Raw genomic sequence first — 20,114 nt, 5'->3', positions numbered from 1 at the left:
ACAACCAAGGACAAAAGAACTTAGACAAGGGGAATCTAGTGTGGTCATGGAGAGGTCATTGTGAAGTGGCCCCAGCGGATGAGAGAGTTGGGCACGGAAGGGGGGCGTTTTGGTTTTCAGAGCCTGGTGATTGGAACCTGAGCTTTAAGAGGACCAGGGAAGCAGTTTTAAGAAGAGCTGAATTTTGCGAGAGGATGAGTACGGAATGAAGAGGATGAGGGCCCAGAACTGGGAGGCCAGGTTAGGGAGAGGAGCTGGTGAAAGAAATTAAGGAGGACAGAGTAATTGAAGCATGATCGTCCAGGGCCATGAAAGATGTGGGGCTGAGGCAGGGGAGGGGGTGGGGAGGTTGGGGAGTGGAGGATTCAAAATAAGTAAGTTGATTTAATGTAATTTTAAAAACGACAACAATCGTATAGCAGTTTCAGTTAAAAGTCATGGTTTTTTTTTTTGCGGTACGCGGGCCTCTCGCTGTTGTGGCCTCTCCCGCCGTGGAGCACAGGCTTCAGACGCGCAGGCTCAGCGGCCATGGCTCACGGGCCCAGCCGCTCCGCGGCATGTGGGATCTTCCCGGACCGGGGCATGAACCCGTGTCTCCTGCATTGGCAGGCGGAGTCTCAGCCGCTGCGCCACCAGGGAAGCCCAAAAGTCATGTTTTAACTGAAGGGTTGAGGGAGAGATCTGGGTAAGGAAATGAAGGCAGTGCTCATAGACTGCTTACTGGGACTTTCTAGTTTTTGGTAAGGCAACATTCCTGCAGTGAGAATTTAGGGAGAGACCTGGTAGAATAAACTGGACATCAGGAGACGTGGAATAAACCTCACTTTGCCATTGAATTAGCCATTTTCCTTTAGACACGTCATATATGTTGCTGTGATCCCTACTGTATTGTAGATGGAATGTGTTGTGTTTGTTTACTGTGTCCCGTTCCCTGTCATCAGGAGACCATAGTCTCTCCCCAGTTGTCTTGAGCTGAAATGACAGGGACTTTCGTGGTTTCTCATGGAAGAGGGCACATTTACTGCCCAGAAGGGCTGTCCAGTAAAGGAGTGCAGAGGACTTACTGAGAGACCTTTCTTCCTCGTCTGCAGCTGTGGACAGGGTGAAGAGGCCATCATCCCCTGAGTCCCAGAGCAGCAGCCTCTGGGTCATTGTGGGCGTGGTCGTGCCAGTGCTGGTGGTGATGGTGATCGTTGTCATCCTCTACTGGAAACTCTGCCGCACGGACAAATTGGACTTTCAGCCTGACACCGTGGCCAACATTCAGCAGCGTCAGAAGGTAAGGAACAGACTCCTGCCCCGCGTTCCTGTGAGCATCCTGTGGACTGGGGTAGGGCAGGTCAGGTTCCTGGTACTGAAGGACAGCGGGGAGAGCTGGTCAGGAAATCTTTTGGCTTTAGTGGTGGTGTCCCTTTGCCTCCATGTTTGCTTAGAAACCAAGGTCTTCTGTAGTATTAAATACATGCCCAGAAAATGAAGCCATGTGAAGGCTTATCAATGCTGTGGGCTCTGAGTTCCACTGTGATTTTATTTTAGAGATGTTCAGTTAGAAGATCACATCCATTCTGTGTATGAATTCTGATCTATTTTAACCCTGGATATTTTCAGAGAACAGGAGCCAAGGAAGATTTTCTTTGATCTATGTATCTATTTCTTTCATACGCAACTCTGCTGGCTGGCTCCTTTATTTTCCGTCCACCATATTGCAAGCCTACTTGTCCACCTTGATCAAGACCACATAATCATTAAAAAATGGTAATATATGCCTTAAACATTTTAACTATATATATATATATATATATATATATATATATATACACACACACATATATATACACACACATATATATACACACACATACATATGCACACACATACATATATACACACATACATATATATACACACACATATACACACATACATATATATACACATACATATATACACACATACATATATACACACACATATACACACACATACATATATACACACACATACATATATATACACACACACATATATATACACACACACATACATATATATATATATACACACACACACAGACATACACATATATATAAAATTAGTCTTTATTTGACAATCTTTTAAAAAGATTTGGAGTATTAGTCTATCAAAAGGAATTCTGTGTGGTCTTGTGAAGAAACAACGCACGTAAGGCATCAGCTGCAGTTTTCAGTTTGGGTTTCTTTAGGGAAGAGCAAAGCAACCTGAGTACAGAATTTTCTAGATTTTTTTCAATATCCCCACTCCCACCCTGCTCTGCAGTCTTTTAGAGTTAATTCTCCTGCACCTAATGTGTCAGCAGTTTCTTTTTTCTTTCTTTTTTTTTTTTTTATGCACCTCCTTTTCCATGTGTTTCCAAGGCATTCAGTTTAGTTTTTATGGTAATAGCAGTTCCCTTGTCACACTTAGGTTTCGACAGTTTCTGCAGTATTTGTCACGTACCAATTTCAGAGGAAGACATAGCCTCTTGGTCAGTATCCAGCTCCCCTGGTGAGCAAGAACATGCCAAGTAAGAGAAGAGCTCATTAGGTGCAAACACTGAGCTCAGCACGCAGGTCAGCCACACCCAGGGCGTGGGAAGTGGTGCTCGTGGACTCTGTTTATTAACGTGTACCCGCTGTGGGTCTCACGCATTTAGAGGACTCACTCGACTCTAAAAGTTTGCTAAGAAAAAGCAAGCCCGAGGCAGAAAAACAAGAAATAAAGGATCGCCCTGTTAACCTTTTAATTTTACTCTGATTTTCTGGGTATAGAAAAATTCTGCACATTATCAACCTAGACCTGATGGAGGAAACAAATAAGTATTGTTTAAAAATTCATTTTGTTTGTAAAAGTAAATGAAGAGCATTCTTTCTCTTACAAATTAAGAAATGCAAACTCTTGATTAAATTGCAAGCTTATGATTACCCAGTATTTTGGAAGCAGTTTCTACTAAGGTTATATTTATTACCTATCTTTATTTATTATTTACATAGTCTGCTAAAGTTGTTTTGTTGGTAGACTGGTGAATAGCATGGAAAAAACCTGGAAAAAAGTCCTTACTATACTACATGATTCACAGTGTGAATTTCATCGTAATGAGATCAACAGTAGGTTTGGACATGCTTTTGTTCTGGTCAAAGAGTGTTGTTACAGAGAGATTTAACCAGTGTAGATGGTTATATATTTAGGTCAGTAACGTGCGGTGCTTCCTAACATAAACACTCCTGTGGAAGCCCATCCATTGTCTGTTACTTCAGTAAACTATCAGAGGACAGCGTCCCTTGAGTTCACAGCAGACTATTCCGCAAGCTTTCGCCTTCTCCCACTTTTACTTCTGAAGGAGTCTCACGTCCCAGATGTTGTTGTACATCAAAATGGACAGTTTCCAATAGAACTTCAAGCCTTTGGAGTCCCTCTTCTGCAAGTGCTACCTGGATTTGTGCATTCCCTTTTACAGCATCTTTGCACGAAGGGCCTTCTGCATGGAGGACTCCCTGACAGAAGAGGTGTTTTCTGACCCTGTTAGGAGCGCAGCAGGGTCTTTGTTTTGCTGGCAAAGGCACTCACCATATAGATCTTGTCATGTTTTTATAGTGAGAAAATGATCATTTCTATTTAGTTTAAAAATAAATCTCTCTACTTCATAAGCATTTCTTCTAAGATTATCTGGCAATAGTGAAGGGCCTCCCGCCTATTCCTTGGAGCACTTTGCAAAGATGCTGTCTTCCCTATGACTGCAAGAGCTCTTTTTCCTTCTTGTGCGGCTCTGTGTTTTCTCTCTACGCTCTGCTCACCCCGCCCCCTGACGGCGCTTCACCACTACTCTCTGAAATCTTTTAGCAAATCCCAGAGCTGCAAACATCTGGAAACGATAAATCTGCTGACCCAAAATCCACACCCCCTTCTTCTTGTAACCAGAAGGAAACCTCTTCATATTGTCTGGGAGTAGGTTAGTTTTGAAATATGATGAGAGAGGCCATTCTGTCTTATTCTGAAGCAGGGTCTTTTAAAATTTCTAATGAGAAAGAAAAAAACCCCTAACCCATGTCTTCCTTTTATCTGTATTCCCTTTAATCTGTAGCCCAAAGGCATCACTTTTTTACTGCTCCCAGTAAAATTGCAGCTTGGACCCGCCTCGCCCTGTTGAGGTTCTATTTAAAGACATGAATGGCATTGGCTAGATGCTGCCGGCCCTGTGGAAACTTGTTCCTTCTGCTGGGGACAGTCCACACCCCCTGGTTGGCCTAGGACCCTGGTTCTTAGCCGGCTGGCACTGTGGGCAGCCAGATGGAGCTGCCTCAGCCACTGCCTGTTCATTCACCAAACACTGAGCACTTGCTCTCAGACAAGCAGGGCTGGGCTGGGTGACAAGCACAGATAACATGAGATCCCTGCCTTCGAGGGCTTTCATAAAGGAGAAAGAAGGGCAAGCAGCTAAAAGCTGACACGCAGCAGCGTAAGTCTGCCCAGGGCACTGAGGGAGTACAGGCAAGGGGCAGCCACCCCTGCGTCTGGAGATTGCGGAGGTGAAGTGGGCCCAGGCAGGAAGGATGGAGCAGAGGTGAGTGGAAGGAAGGGCACAGCCAAAACCGAGGCCACAGAAGTAGGCAAGAGCCATTCTTGGAGGGGTTTATGGGACACGTCAGGGGGCGGAGGTGATGCTGTAGGCCCTGGGAGCCACTGAGGGGGTCTCGGGGTGGGGGGGCTTGGACACATCTATGTTTGGAACCTCCAATGAAGGGGCTCAATGGGTTGAAGCAAAGTTCCAAGAGGGTTTCTTCCATCTGAGCCGAGTTCATCTCCTCTCCCTCTGCAAGGATCCTGGTAACACCTAAACTGTTGGTGGTTTCAGTGTACCCACGTGATTTGCTGCGGCCTGGGAGCGGGAGAATCTTGGAGGACTGCTCGCTACCTCCTAGACCTCAAGGTGACCAGCGGCCCCATGCTGGGCTGCAGTGGAGACCCGCAGATGGCAATAGGTTCGCCTTGTCTTCACCTCCTGAATGGAAGCAGCATGGTGGCTGTAGTGACTTTTCACACACTACACCCATCAAATAGCAAATGCTTAAACAATGGCTCTCTCTTCAAGGCTGCACATTTTTATTCAGCCACTTTGGGCATTTGCTCTGTGGTTTCTCTTGTCATCTTAACTGCTCCTTCCCAGGGGTTCAGGCTAACCCGAGTACTGGGGACTTCACTGTGTCGTGTTCCATCTGGGTCACATTATATTTATGGCTTACATGTTTTAAAATTCATCAGACGTCTCTCCTGTTCCTTGGCTGACCTGCTCTTTCAGCCCACCCTGACTTGTCAGCGACATATTCCGATGAGATACAGACAACAGGGTCTGTCTCTTCTGTGATATATTAAAGAAAGAAGGAACAAAAGAGCCGTCTTTCCTCAGAAAACCTGGGTCCTAATGGGAATATTGAAGGCACTAATGAATTGTGACCCTTTTATAAAATGCTGATTGACACTTATTCTGCATGTGGAGGCTGGAGGCACAATACAGCCAAACTTAACTCTAGATTTTTTTTAAGACTTGGAAAAACTAGAAAAAGTGTTCCAGAAAATAAGGATGAAACAAAAGGAGCCAATTCCATAAGTGAGGAGGACAGTGTTTTCTCTAATTTTTTCCTTCTGTGTAGACGGCTTTTGTTTTGTGTGTAAGCAAAAAAATTTCTATTGTTTATAGAAGGAGGTGACTCACCCATCCTGAGAAAAGTCAGGGATCTAATGAACGTATTTAAAGGTATTAATCAGGGGGCTTCCCTGGTGGCGCAGTGGTTAAGAATCCGCCTGCCAAGGCAGGGGACACGGGTTTGAGCCCTGGTCTTGGAGGATCCCACATGCTGTGGAGCAACTAATCCTGTGTGCCATAACTACTGAGCCTGCGCTCTCGAGCCTGCGAGCCACAACTACTGAAGCCAGCACACCACAACTACTGAGCCCGGGTGCCAAAACTACTGAGCCTATGCTGTAGAGCCTGCGAGCCACAGCAACTGAGCCCACGTGCCACAACTGCTGAAGCCCGTGCGCCTAGAGCCCGTGCTCTGCAACAAGAGAAGCCGCCGCAATGAGAAGCCCGCGCACCGCAACGAAGAGTAGCCCCCCGCTCGCCGCAACTAGAAGAAAGCCCGTGCACAGCAATGCAGCCAAAAATAAATAAATAAAATATAATAAATAAATAAAAAACATAAAAGAAAACTAACTGCATTTCCATAAAGACAAGCAAAAAAAAAAACACCAAAACTTACCAAAAAAAAGATATTAGTCAGAATTAACAAAAGCCAGCAGGACTTTAAGGCTATAACAGATGTATATTTCACATGACATCTACCCTTTTCTTGGTTCCCCACAAAATCCAGTAAGTTTGGTGCTTCAGCTGACCTTTTTGAAATTCATTCAGTCATCAGATATTTATTGAGGGTCTACCACGTGTCATGTCCTGTTGCTGAATTACAAAATTTTGTATCTAAATGTATATCTATAGCTTTATCTGGTCTCTGAGAACTCTCAGCTGACTATATTAAGTGCTTGATGTTTCATTGACCAGCAGCAGTAACATTGCTGTCAATCTCATTTGCATGGTGCCTTGCCATTTATGAAGCATTTTGACATTGTCAGGGAGGAAGAAATGTTCTAGGTTTTCCTGGCTGGTCTACAAATTAAATTGACCTGAGACAGGTTAACAGGAGGAAATCACAGAAAGGTTTAATAACATGTATACATGGGAGAGACACATGTATAGAGCTGAGTAACTCACCAAATTGACCAAAACCCTCACCTGAAATATCACCTTCAGCTAAAGACGAAAGAGGATGTTGGTGGTGGTTCGGGACTTCAGAGGGGAGGAAGGCAGTTCACATGGAGATGGAAAAGCAAATGTTTGCTAGACAAATGCCTGCTGGGCCAGTCAGAGACGGGACGCAGAGAGGAGTGGTGATAGCTCTCTTTCTGGAGTAGGTAGGTCCTCTGTCTGTATTCTGTTAGGCAGTTGGTGGGGGAAGGGAATATCAAACTTTCTTCCTGAGTCTTTTGGGCCTTGATTGTTTTCAGCTTGAAATAATCCACATGCCAGAGAGACATTTGGGGGTAGCACATTCTGTTTCCCTATGACATATACATATGTACAATATGTTTCTTACATGAACCTGAGATCGTGTCAGGGAAGGCATTTAGTTCCTGGATTTGGGTACAGACTGCACCAAGGAAGCAGTGCTGTCCATATTTTTCCCTTATCACTTTGGAGACCTTTGCTGAGAGGAGGCAATCTGGGGCTCCTCCTTCAATTTTGATAAAGCAAATCATCTAAGTTGCAAAGGTGGTGATGTTGATGATTAAATGACTGTTGATTATATCTGTTATTCTTTCATTTATTTATTTAAATCTTTATTTATGTATTTTTGGCTGCGTCCGGTCTTAGTTGCAGCGCTCGGGCTTACTTGCCCCGTGGCATGTGTTATCTTAGTTTCCCCGACCAGGGATGGAACCTGCACCCCCCTGCATTGGAAGGCAGAGTCTTAACTACTGGACCGCCAAGGACGTCCCTATTGTTTCATTTAGAGGCACCTTATGGAGCTAAAATGAGGTGCAGCTGGGGTAAAAGCAGACACACGGATGACGGGTGTGCTGCTTCTATGAAGTGGGAGAAGGATTCTTCAGAAAGGAGAAACCAAAAGTTTATATACAGAAGTTGTCAGTTTGGAATTTGATTCCTTTGAAAGGGCCACATGCCCCTAGGAAGGTATACACCCGCAGAGATTTGGGGAGCCCAGCTGAAGATGGCTGGTAGGTCGGGGGGAGTCATGGAGCTGCAGGTCTGGGCTCATTGTTTGGGAAGCAGCGTTTGTGAGCCGAGGACTGCGTGCCACTCACAATCTGCCCTTGTGTGGTGAAGTAGACTGCTGGTAACACGATATCGTTAACTTAGAAAATACAGGCACGCCAGTCTTTGCCTTTTGTTTCTGAGCAGTGTCTTTGTGAACTCTATTTATAGTAAGTTCTGTCCCCCTCTGCTGGTGTAAGCCATTGTTGCAGGCTACTTTCCATCTACCCATCCAGCCTAGATTTTTAGTGCGAAAAGACCTTAAGAGATCACAAACCGAAGCCTTTGACGTCGTCACTCATCTGTGCATAAAGTTGGCACAAATACGCCAAAACCTTTCACTTCTACGTGCAGTATATTGTCTGGAACAGCTCCTTAGATGGGTTAGCCTTTGTCTTCTGACTGATGGGACTCTGTGGGTGTGGAATTCAGCCTGATGGGATTGCAGGTGGGGCTCCTCCCAAGGAGACCCTTGGGACAACTACTAATATGTGGTTTATTTTCCTCTACTCTGTAAGCTTGAATAAAGGAAACGGTTAACACCCACCCCTGGCACTTTCAGTGTCACCAGAATAGTGCCTCACCTTTATTGCCCGCGTTTCTGTTCCTCTTCAGACCTCTTTCTGTCTTAGCACAGGCCTAGAAGCTGACCCTGGACTCTGTGGTCGCAGGGCTCAGAGGGTTTTTGTTGTGGGTTTGCTGTTGGTACCGGGTATCCCCTGGTAGGGCTTCTGCATCCACCAGAGTGAGGGGTGCACTTGAGAAGACTCCTCTCTCCTTCATCTTTGTGCCCCCATTACTTCCATTGGCCACTCCTTTCTAGAAATTCTTTATTCCCTTGGCTTCTGTTACATTGAAGTTTCCAAATTCTTTTTTCTTTGAAGTCGCCTATTTTGTTCCTGGCTTCCTTTTCCTCCTCTTAGCCGCAAACTGTTTGATGTTCTCCAACATTTTATCCATAGGCTCTGTTTTCATCTTGGAAAATCTCAACTCCCCTACCTGTCACCTTCTATACAGATGCTCTCAAGGTCACACCTCCAGCCTGAGAGTTCCCCCAAGCTTGTCCTCTGTTTCCAGCTATGCTGAGCTACTTTTCTTTTTCTTTTTAAAGGTCAAGTTTTTTTGTTTGTTTGTTTTTTATAGATTTATTTATTTATTTGTTTATTTTTGGCCGCATTGGGTCTTCGTTGCTGCGTGCGGGCTTTCTCTAGTTGTGGCGAGAGGGAGCTACTCTTGGTTGCGGTGTGCGGGCTTCTCATCGTGGAGGCTTCTCTTGTTGCAGAGCACAGGCTCTAGGCGCACGGGCTTCAGTAGTTGTGGCACACAGGCTCAGTAGTTGTGGCTCACGGGCTCTAGAGCGCAAGCTCAGTAGTTGTGGCACACGGGCTTAGTTGCTCTGCGGCATGTGGGATCTTCCCGGACCAGGGATCGAACCCGTGTCTCCTGCATTGGCAGGCGGATTCTCAACCACTGAGCCACCAGGGAAGCCCTGAGCTACTTTTCTTTGGAGCTTTTCCTGCCATCTCAAACTAAGCATGTGTGGAGCGAAACCTGTCTTTTTACCTCTTTGTCATCATTCCTTTGCAACTCGCCTTTTTCTCTTAATGTCACATCTGCTGTTTGGGATACCCTGAATGTAGCTTCATGTCAGCACTGGAGTCTTTCTCCCCTTTGCCTCTCGAGTCTGAGTTCAGCTTCCGTGTGCTTCTGCCTGGTCTCTAGAGCTGTTCATTCCTTCCCATTTTCCAGAGCTTTTTATTTCTTCCCATTTTCATTGCTGAGGTTTGGGCCCAGACTTTCGTCATTTCGTGCACGTAGTACTGTTGGGCCCTCTGACTAGTCTCCTTTTGTCCTAAATGCTTGCATTTTAGAAATCTGCCTCTTTAGAAACATTTAGTGGTTTTCTGCTCTAGAAGCTGGCATGTGGAGTCATCTACATACAGGCTGGCCTTCTCTCATTCCCCTACATCCTGACCGTTCTAGTGCAGTTAATGTAATCTTTTCCCAAGCCTCAAGTCTTCTCTGGTCCTTGACACAACTTATAACAATCTCTGTGTAGCCATCTCTTTTTATTTCCAAGTTTGGCCTGTCCTCTGAGGCCTGGCACAAGTCCCCAGTCTCTAGGAAGAATATCTCAGCCACGTCACCCTCTGGAATTGTGTAGCTGCTCTGACAGCAGTCAGGGATTGTCTTGTGATGTCTTTTGTATTATGTCTTATGTCTTATGTATTTTGTATTATGTATGATGTCTTATGTATTATGATGTCTTTTTGTATTTAATCCTTGTACTTGAATCTGTAGCAAGTGTCTGTCTTTTCTGCAAACTCTAGGTATAAACCTTGCACAGGTCAGTGCTTTAGAGATGCATGTTGAGCTGGATGGGTAGAATTGCAAGCACACTCCTGGATCAGAAGCTGGCCCTCACAATCTCGTCGTATATTCCTCAGATTCAGATTTACTTCCTGTGTGTGTGTGTGTGTTTGTGTATGTCTGTTTCAGTTGCAGATCCCTAGTGTGAAGGGCTTCGACTTTGCCAAGCAGCATCTGGGCCAGCACAATAAAGATGATATACTGATCATTCACGAGCCAGCACCGCTGCCAGGACCTGTGAAGGACCATACCACGCCCTCTGAGAGCGGAGATGTGCCGAGCCCCAAGGCAAAGATCCCTTCCAAGAGTGTCCGTCACAGAGGAAGGTTCTTACTGGGCTTTCTGTATTTTTCTCTATCGTGGCATGCGTTTCTGTGTTCCATTTGTCAGTTTCCAGTAGCAGAAAGGCTGATGGTGAGTGTTGTCCAGGTCTGCAGCTTGGAAGGCTGAAAACATTTGCCCAAAGTCAACGAACCTGATGGCTCTTGATCCACTCTAATGGACTCTCAAAGGAGGCCTGTGTGCTTTCCTTCCCCAAAGTGTTTAAGATTATAAATCACTGTCCATCATGGTTTGGTGGTCCGCCTGGAACTTCTTTAGGGATTGACCAGCTCTAGGGTCCATATTGTGGGGTGACCATGCCAGGCCCTCTGGAGGTGATATTAGGAATAAGGTATAAAAAAATGCATGGCCTATGATACACAGTCAGCCAGTATCAGCTTTGCCCTTGCCCATTGATGCCAGCCACTGGAGCTGTGGCTTCCTGGCTTGGTCTGCAGGTGACCTTCATCATATCCTTCTTGCCTTGCTTGGCTTTTCTCCATGTGCTCCTCTTGTCCCCCATGTTAGCATGTGTGCATGGACTCTTCATCGCCTCCCCCTGCCCAGCTCCCCATTCCCAGTTAATTCCCATTCCACGTATCAAAATTAAGTGCACAGAGAACTGCTTGCTAACAGACTACCTACCATCACCCGGTGACCCTGTGAGACGGGCTACAGCTGTGTGAAGACACGGTTCAGAATCAGGTTTTATTAACTTGACTTTAGATCAAAGAATGTTCAGGCTTTGGTATTGAAGCCTCCGATTATCAGCTTTCCTTTGAGCTTTGGAACTCTAAATCCTGATTTTCTGCTGAGAAGGGGAAAGTGTGTGATCATACCAACATTCAAAATGATCTTATTATTTCTGACTTAACAAAAAACCTACTCCAGTGTCTCTGGCCTAGTTTTAACGAATGTTAGAACACACTCTTTACAAAAGAAGATGAATAATGTAGAGAGATATCATTTGCTTAATTACTTTGCAGAGTGAGAGTAAATCAAATCATTAAAGATTATTGAATATGCTAGTACAGCATAGCAAAGTCTTTTTTTCTCCTCTGGTAGCTTCATCCTAAACATTTAGTCACAACATCTTAATGTTCTGCATGGTTAATATCATATTTTAGCATGTCTCAGGGGCACCAGAATGTCTCGGCATTTCAGGAAGCCCAAAGAGAAGGGGTGTTAACTGATGAAGGATTTTCAGTAGCCTGGTGCAACCTGGGTTCTGTGACACCCTTGCTTTTTATATATAGAATCAAATCTCAGCGATAATCATTGCCTTTGTGTTGTAAGTGTAGGCTTCTTCCAAAGATTTGGAGTTATATGGGGTGACTGCAGAACTACCCTGGCTTCTTAGGAATTCTGCAGACCCAGCTAACGCCTAGCCAAGCTTGAACTCCAGATCCTCTAATGCAACCCACGCCAGCCCCAGACTGCCAGTCCAAGCCCAGGGAGCTGGGAGACCATCCTCCACTGGGTACCTGGTTTCCTACCATTTGTTGAAATGAGCCCACTGAGCCATTTAGTCAGCTGTGTTAAGCTGTCTTCACAAGGTGACCGTGTGCTATTAATGTGTTCCTTGAAGATGCCATGCCACGAAACAATGTTTTGGACTGTTTGATTTCTCCCAGTTTTGCCTGGAAGCCTGACTTCCACATCCAAATGAATGTGACCTTCCCCCCACCTTTCTTTCTTTTTCCTAATGTTTGTATTTGTTTTGTGTCTGCAGAGTTTCTCCCTCAGATGCTGACTCTACAGTTAGTGAAGAGTCCAGTGAGAGGGAAGCAGGGGACAAGACTCCAGGAGCGGTGACCGATGGCAAGTCCCACAGAGCCCTACAGAGTGGTCTGTGACCCTTCTTGTTCTCCACTTTAAAAGTAGTAATTATGAGGGAATTCCCTGGTGGTCCAGTGGTTAGGACTCCGTGCTTTCACTGCTGAGGGCTGCAGGTTTGATCCCTGGTCAGGGAACTAAGATCCCACAAGCTGTGCGATGTGGCCAAAAAAAAAAAAAGTAATTATGAGCTTCCAATAGACTAGGGTTTTAGACTACCTCAAATGCAGAACATTTAAAAAAACCCCAAAACCCGTGCAGTAGAATATTCGTCTTTCGTTTAGTGACTTTCTCAGATTGACTGTCACCGTCTAACACTGTTTTTGTATCTGCATCGGGATGGGGCCGTGCTAGAAGTCAGAGATTCACTGATATATTTTGAGGTTAACAGTCACCTACTCTAGTGGCGGCTCCTAAGGATTTTCCTCTCCGAAGGACAAGGAGGAACCAAACTAAAGAGTCTCAAAAACTGCATCCAGGATTCAGTGACCTTTTTGGGAGCCTGTTCAAGTATTTCACAGTTGTCACTGTTAGAAAGTTGATTATTTCTCATAGGTCCAAGTGCATTATATTTGGTCCTGGTCCTAGATCTGTCTTCCAGAAATAGTTGAGTGTGATTAGATGGTTTAGCATATATTTACATGTGTTGTCAGATGCTGTAACTCCTTAGGCCAGGTGTGACATGTACTTCACTCCCCTTCTAAAGAGTATTGTCATAAAACTTATGCCCTGCAGTAGAACTAAGCCCATAGGTCTTAGTAGACTTGGAGCATTTTTTGGCCTGATGACAAGGTAGGTTGGTTTTAGTTGAATTGATTCTGTTAAATGCGGTAGTACAGCTCTTATACTTGCTGGAGTTGTTTTTTTTTTTTTTTTTTTTGCGGAACGCGGGCCTCTCGCTGTTGTGGCCTCTCCCGTTGCGGAGCGTAGGCTCCAGACGCGCAGGCTCAGCGGCCATGGCTCACGGGTCCAGCCACTTCGTGGCATGTGGGATCTTCCTGGACCGGGGCACGAACCCGTGTCCCCTGCATCGGAAGGCGGACTCTCAACCACTCTGCCACCAGGGAAGCCCTGCTGGAGCTTTATTTATGCTTCAGGGTTGTGTTTTAGTAATGCAAAGAAAATTGGGGTGCCTCAGGATATCATTTTTATTTTAATTAATTAATTTATTTGGCTGCGCCACTTGCAGGATCTTAGCTCCCCTACCAGGGATTGAACCCAGGCCCTTCGCAGTGAAAGCGTGGAGTCCTAACCACTGGACCACCAGGGAGTTCCCAGGATATCATTTTTAATAGTAATTTTTATACTTACATTTTCATCACAAATTTCTTTGTATAAAGATGCAGTACAGCTGATTCACTTTGTTATAAAGCAGAAACTAACACACCATTGTAAAGCAATTATACCCCAATAAAGATGTTTTAAAAAAAAAAAAAAAGATGCAGTACAGCTGATTCACTTTGTTATAAAGCAGAAACTAACACACCATTGTAAAGCAATTATACCCCAATAAAGATGTTTTAAAAAAAAAAAAAAAGATGCAGTACAGCTGATTCACTTTGTTATAAAGCAGAAACTAACACACCATTGTAAAGCAATTATACCCCAATAAAGATGTTTTAAAAAAAAAAAAAAAAAAAAAAAAAAAAAAAAAGATGCAGTACAGAGTGATCCATATTCTATAAATGAATAGATTCTGGTTGGAAGCTGGAGGGCCTGTTCTATCACTGTCATGTTTGTGACTTTGTATGTCCCTTAGTCTTTGGGGCTCCTGTGGGATTAAACTAGCTGGTTTTTGAGATTCCTTCCAGTTTCTTCCAGTTGTTTCTTTTTTAATGTTAAAAAAATACCCCTTAGGGCTTCCCTGGTCGCGCAGTGGTTGAGAGTCCGCCTGCCGATGCAGGGGACCTGGGTTCGTGCCCTGGTCCGGGAAGATCCCACATGCCGCGGAGCGGCTGGGCCTGTGAGCCATGGCCGCTGAGCCTGCGCGTCTGGAGCCTGTGCTCCGCAACGGGAGAGGCCACAGCAGTGAGAGGCCCACGTACCGCAAAAAAAAAAAAAAAAACCCTTAGAATAAGGGAAGAATAAAGAATTTTTTCTTTAGCTCTAATTTCATAGAATCTTAAAAATTATTTAGCATTATGGTAACAGGTGTACTGTTTCAGATAGACAGGATTAAAATCTAATTTTGATTCTGGTAAAGAAATATTTGGGGAAAAATAATCAGCTCTGGAGTTTCTTAATTTCTGTTAATTGCATATCTGAGAAAATCTTGCTTTTAGTTCCTGTTTTTAAGTCCTTACTGTTAGTATTAGAACCAGTATATTCTACATGGCTAACAAAAATCGAATATCACTCAACATATATTTAAAATCCAAGTAGTAAGCATGTCAGTGTTGGGACTCGACTCAGAGTTGACCATGGAAGGAGACAAGAGGGCTAGATGTTCTCCTGGGTCCTAGAAGCTCAGATGCCACTATTTTGATTTGAAAATGCAGCAGAATTTGTATGTTATTTTCATGCTTTAGAAAGATGGTTTTCTCACTACAAATATCAATTCACCTGTAAAACTTTATTTACTTCTTAAAAATTTTAATGCTGCCATAAAGGTGTTTTATTCCTTGCCTAGAACTTAGTTAAATACCCTATAAAACTATTCTGAATTTTTATTCATAGCCTTTAAATTATTTTGTAATTCACATAAAAATCCATCTTGTGTTGCAAATCCTAATGAAATGCAAATTAATGGAGGCGGAAGATTGCTTGAGAACCATTCTGGGTCCCTCCTCCAAGCTGCCCTGGGACCGGTGTTGCCGCTCACTACAGCGGGCGGCATAGCTGCTGGGTCTCTTTAGACTCCTTGGCAAGGCTTTTGATGGCTGTCACAAGTCATCCAGCATTTTCAGGGCCCACCTTGCAATGGAAGCTGAGAAAAGACCATTGTTTTGGTTTTGGGTCAATTCAAGGTTGTACTTTATTCTTTCCCAGCTAACCATTTTTGGAAGGTGGCTAGACCATGATGCATACTTTTACAACCTTCGAGACCCTTATGAGATTATTCACTCTGTGTTCAGTGTCCCTGCGTTCACAGTTATTGCAGTTTTAGAATAAGTCACATCATTACCACTGCTTCCCCTTAGCAAAGTTGTGAAGACGGCTGAGGTTTGGAGTAACACATGTTCCTTAAGTGAAGGCAGCTACGTTCAGGCTACCAGTGCTGTGTCCAGGCATAATTCTAGTTTTCTCTGTCTCTTTATCATCAGGAATAAACCACGTAGGTAAGGATGGCTAAATGCTGAGTATTTTCTTTATGTTCTCTGTAGGTTGCATGTATGCAAGGCTGTGATTTTTAAGTATTTAGAACTTCATTAATTTGAATTCAGCAAGTCCAGATTCTGGAATCTCACATAGGAACTAAGCTGACATTTACTTTTGCACATGCTAAAGAGTTTGCAAAGCAAATTAAATTTTTAACAACAATGTAGGGTGACTATTTTGACTACGTGTAACATCAGAGTTTTTCAAGTAATTGTGGAGGACACATTTATAAAATGATTGAGACCATAAATTATAACTCTCCTCTTTTCATTATAGTGAATTCCCAGAGTAGAATTTTATAAACTTAGTTGAGATGGCTAGTCATTTACTCATCCAGTTAGCAAATGTTTACTAAGGGCCTGTGATGGGTTAGATGCTAGGATAGGATGAAGACGAAGAGACAGATGTGATCCCTGCCTCACAGGATACTAATGTGGGTCACAGGCCTTAGTATTAATGCAGTGTGATGTATTTACCAATAGATAATGAAATTAATATTTCTTTAAAAATGTTCTGTTGCTTTGGTATTTCAGTAATTCAGATTGCCTTTTCCTGTGTCGTTTTGCTTTGTGGACATTATCCTATAATGTAATTTCTATCATATATATATATATTTTGTTTGTTTGTTTGTTTGATAATATTTGAAGAGAAAGGACTTTAATCCAAAGTCCCTACTTGCCTGAAGGCAGGATTCACACAGTATTGATCTCTACGTAGCCCTTGTACTTTCCATTGGTCGTTATTATCCAGGTAGTTCTTTTTGAAAAAAATTGTGCAATGCATAGCAAACAATAAAAATAACTGTGTTTATAATATGTATTATATATATATTTCTATGTATAATAACCCAGTTTGTTTATATATATGTATGGAGATATATGTATGTGTGTATATACAATATGTGAATATGACAGATAACAAACTGCTCTTTTCAGCCTTTTGGAAGGGCTGGGTTCCAGGCAGTATAGAAGTTGAGGGTTTTCTGCATGTCCCCTGCTTCTCCTGTTGCAGTTGGTGAATTATAGAGCGAGGATCCAGGTGGGGAGTGGGATGGGGCATGGACGGGAGTCAGACACAGGCCTGCAGCTCCCTGGACCCAGGCAGGCAGGCAGCGCAGGGGGGAGGGGCCTTTCTTCCTGGTCACCTTTGCACCCTGATCTTGTTACCATCCTGGAGGAAAGCAGTCTCAGCCTTAGGTATCAGTAGCTTAATGGGACACCCTTGTGACATCTGCTGTCACTTTAAAAGTTTGGGTTAGCAAGGCTAGCCTTATCTGATGAAGCTAATTAACTCCTTCTAGGCTTCTTGCCTGTAATTTGAGTAGCTGAAGGGATGAATGGTGGTGTCTGGCTGTGCTTGTATTGTGCAAATGGTCAGGCTCCCTTCAGGCAGGGAAAGAAAGCTGGAGAATAGCCTGAATCCAGACAAGTCTGCCTCCTGGACGAGAGAGATGTCTTCGTTCACAGAGCTATGCACATAATTTCTCATCACTTGGGATAGCAAGTGAATATAATTCAAATTGAGAGGGAGTACAAAGATGTATGTACCACTGATGTGCATTCCTTCTATACAATATCAACTGCGACTCCTTACTGCTTTGCTCAACACTTCTTTTTTTTAATTTAATTAAAAAAATTTTTTTATACAGCAGGTTCTTATTAGTCATCAATTTTATACACATCAGTGTATACATGTCAATCCGAATCTCCCAATTCATCCCACCACCACCCCCCCAACCCCACTTTCTCCCCTTGGTGTCCATACATTTGTTCTCTACATCTTTGTCTCAATTTCTGCCCTGCAAACCAGTTCATCTGTACCATTTTTCTAGGTTCCACATATGTTTGTTAATATATATTTGTTTTTCTCTTTCTGACTTGATGCACTGTGTGTGACAGTCTCTAGATCCATCCACGTCTCAACAAATGACCCAGTTTTGTTCCTTTTTATGCCTGAGTAATATTCCATTGTATATATGTATCACATCTTCATTATCCGTTTGTCTGTTGATGGGCATTTAGCTTGCTTCCATGACCTGGCTATTGTAAATAGTGCTGCCGTGAACATTGGGGTGCATGTGTCTTTTTGAATTATGGTTTTCTCTGGGTATATGCCCAGTAGTGGGATTGCTGGATCATACGGTAATTCTGTTTTTAGTTTTTTAAGGAACCTCCATACTGTTCTCCATAGTGGCTGTATCAGTTTACATTCCCACCAACAGTGCAAGAGGGTTCTTCCCTTTTCTCCACACCCTCTCCAGCATTTGTTGTTTGTAGATTTTCTGATGATGCCCATTCAAACTGGTGTGAGGTGATAGCTCATTGTAATTTTGATTTGCATTTCTCTAGTAATTAGTGATGTTGAGCAGCTTTGCACGTGCTTCTTGGCCATCTGTATGTCTTCTTTGGAGAAATGTCTATTTAGGTCTTCTGCCCATTTTTGGATTGGGTTGTTTGTTTTTTTAATATTGAGCTGCATGAGCTGTTTATATATTTTGGAGATTAATCCTTTGTCCGTTGATTCATTTGCAGATATTTTCTCCCATTCTGAGGGTTGTCTTTTCGTCTTGTTTATGGTTTCCTTTGCTGTGCAGAAGCTTTGAAGTTTCATTACGTCCCATTTGTTTATTTTTGTTTTTATTTCCATTACTCTAGGAGGTGGATCAAAAAAGATCTTGCTGTGATTTATGTCAAAGAGTGTTCTTTCAAAGTTTTCCTTTAAGAGTTTTATAGTGTCCGGTCTTACATTTAGGTCTCAAATCCATTTTGAGTTTACTTAGGTGTATGGTGTTAGGGAGAGTTCTAATTTCATTCTTTTACATGTAGCCATCTAGTTTTCCCAGCATCACTTATTGAAGAGACTGTCTTTTCTCCATTGTATATCCTTGCTTCCTTTGTCATAGATAGTTGACCATAGGTGCGTGGGTTTATCTCTGGGCTTTCTATCTTGTTCCATTGATCTATGTTTCTGTTTTTGTGCCAGTACCATATTGTCTTGATTACTGTAGCTTTATGATATAGTCTAAAGTCAGGGAATTTGATTCCTCCAGCTCTGTTTCTTTCCCTCAAGACTGCTTTGGCTGTTCGGGGTCTTTTGTGTCTCCATACAAATTTTAAGATTTTTTGTTCTAGTTCCATAAAAAATGCCATTGGTAATTTGATAGGGATTGCATTGAATCTGTAGATTGCTTTGGGTAGTATAGTCATTTTCACAATATTGATTCTTCCAATCCAACAACATGGTATATATCTCCATCTGTTGGTATCATCTTTAATTTCTTTCATCAGTATCTGACAGTGTTGTGCATACAGGTCTTTTGTCTCCCTAGGTAGCTTTATTCCTAGGTATTTTATTATTTTTTTGTTGCAATGGTAAATGGGATTGTTTCCTTAATTTCTCTTTCAGATTTTTCATCATTAGAGTATAGGAATGCAAGAGATTTCTGTGCGTTAATCTTGTATCCTGCAACTTTACCAAATTCATTGATTAGCTCCAGTAGTTTTCTGGTGGCATCTTTAGGATTCTCTGTGCATAGTATCATGTCATCTGCAAACAGTGATAGTTTTTACTTCTTCTTTTCCAATTCATATTCCTTTTTCTTCTCTGATTGCCATGGCTAGGACTTCCAAAACTATGTTGAATAATAGTGGTGAGAGTGGACATCCTTGTCTCGTTCCTGACCTTAGAGGAAATGCTTTCAGTTTTTCACCATTGAGAATGATGTTTGCTGTGGGTTTGTCGTATATGGCCTTTATTATGTTGTGGTAGGTTCCCTCTATGCCCACTTTCTGGAGAGTTTTTATCATAAATGGGTGTTGAATTTTGTCAAAAGCTTTTTCTGCATCTGTTGAGATGATCATATGGTTTTTCTTCTTCAGTTTGTTAATATGGTGTATCACATTGATTGATTTGCATATATTGAAGAATCCTTGCATCCCTAGTATAAAATCCCACTTGATCATGGTGTATGATCCTTTTAATGTGTTGTTGGATTCTGTTTGCTAGTATTTTGTTGAGGATTTTTGCATCTATATTCATCAGTGATATTGGTCTGTAATTTTCTTTTTTTGTAGTATCTTTGTCTGGTTTTGGTATCAGGGTGATGGTGGCCTCATAGAATGAGTTTGGGAGTGTTCCTTCCTCTGCAATTTTTTGGAAGAGTTTGAGAAGGATGGGTGTTAGGTCTTCTCTAAATGTTTGATAAAATTCACCTGTGAAGCCATCTGGTCCTGGGCTTTTGTTTGTTGGAAGCTTTTCAATGACAGTTTCAATTTCATTACTTGTGATTGGTCTGTATTTTCTGTTTCTTCCTGGTTCAGCCTCGGAAGGTTATACCTTTCTACGAATTTGTCCATTTCTTCCAGGTTGTCCATTTTATTGGCATAGAGTTGCTTGTAGTAGTCTCTTAGGATGCTTTGTATTTCTG

General features: G+C 42.9%; 1 protein-coding gene across 1 annotated transcript in view; it reads left to right on the top strand.

Annotated features, from left to right (window-relative positions):
- The window catches only part of KIAA1549 (KIAA1549 ortholog), an 86,768-nt gene that overhangs the window by 22,896 nt on the left and 43,758 nt on the right, over positions 1-20,114 (top strand). Inside the window, exons 9-11 of the mRNA XM_024764066.1 lie at positions 1,092-1,279; positions 10,343-10,539; positions 12,267-12,382. Coding sequence (XP_024619834.1) covers positions 1,092-1,279; positions 10,343-10,539; positions 12,267-12,382 — 501 coding nt within the window. The remainder of the gene's footprint in view (positions 1-1,091; positions 1,280-10,342; positions 10,540-12,266; positions 12,383-20,114) is intronic.

Source organism: Neophocaena asiaeorientalis, unplaced genomic scaffold, assembly GCF_003031525.2.
Source record: "Neophocaena asiaeorientalis asiaeorientalis breed wild unplaced genomic scaffold, Neophocaena_asiaeorientalis_V1.1 scaffold745, whole genome shotgun sequence".
Taxonomy (NCBI): Eukaryota; Metazoa; Chordata; class Mammalia; order Artiodactyla; family Phocoenidae; genus Neophocaena; species Neophocaena asiaeorientalis.
This window is presented reverse-complemented; position numbering and strand designations above follow the sequence as displayed.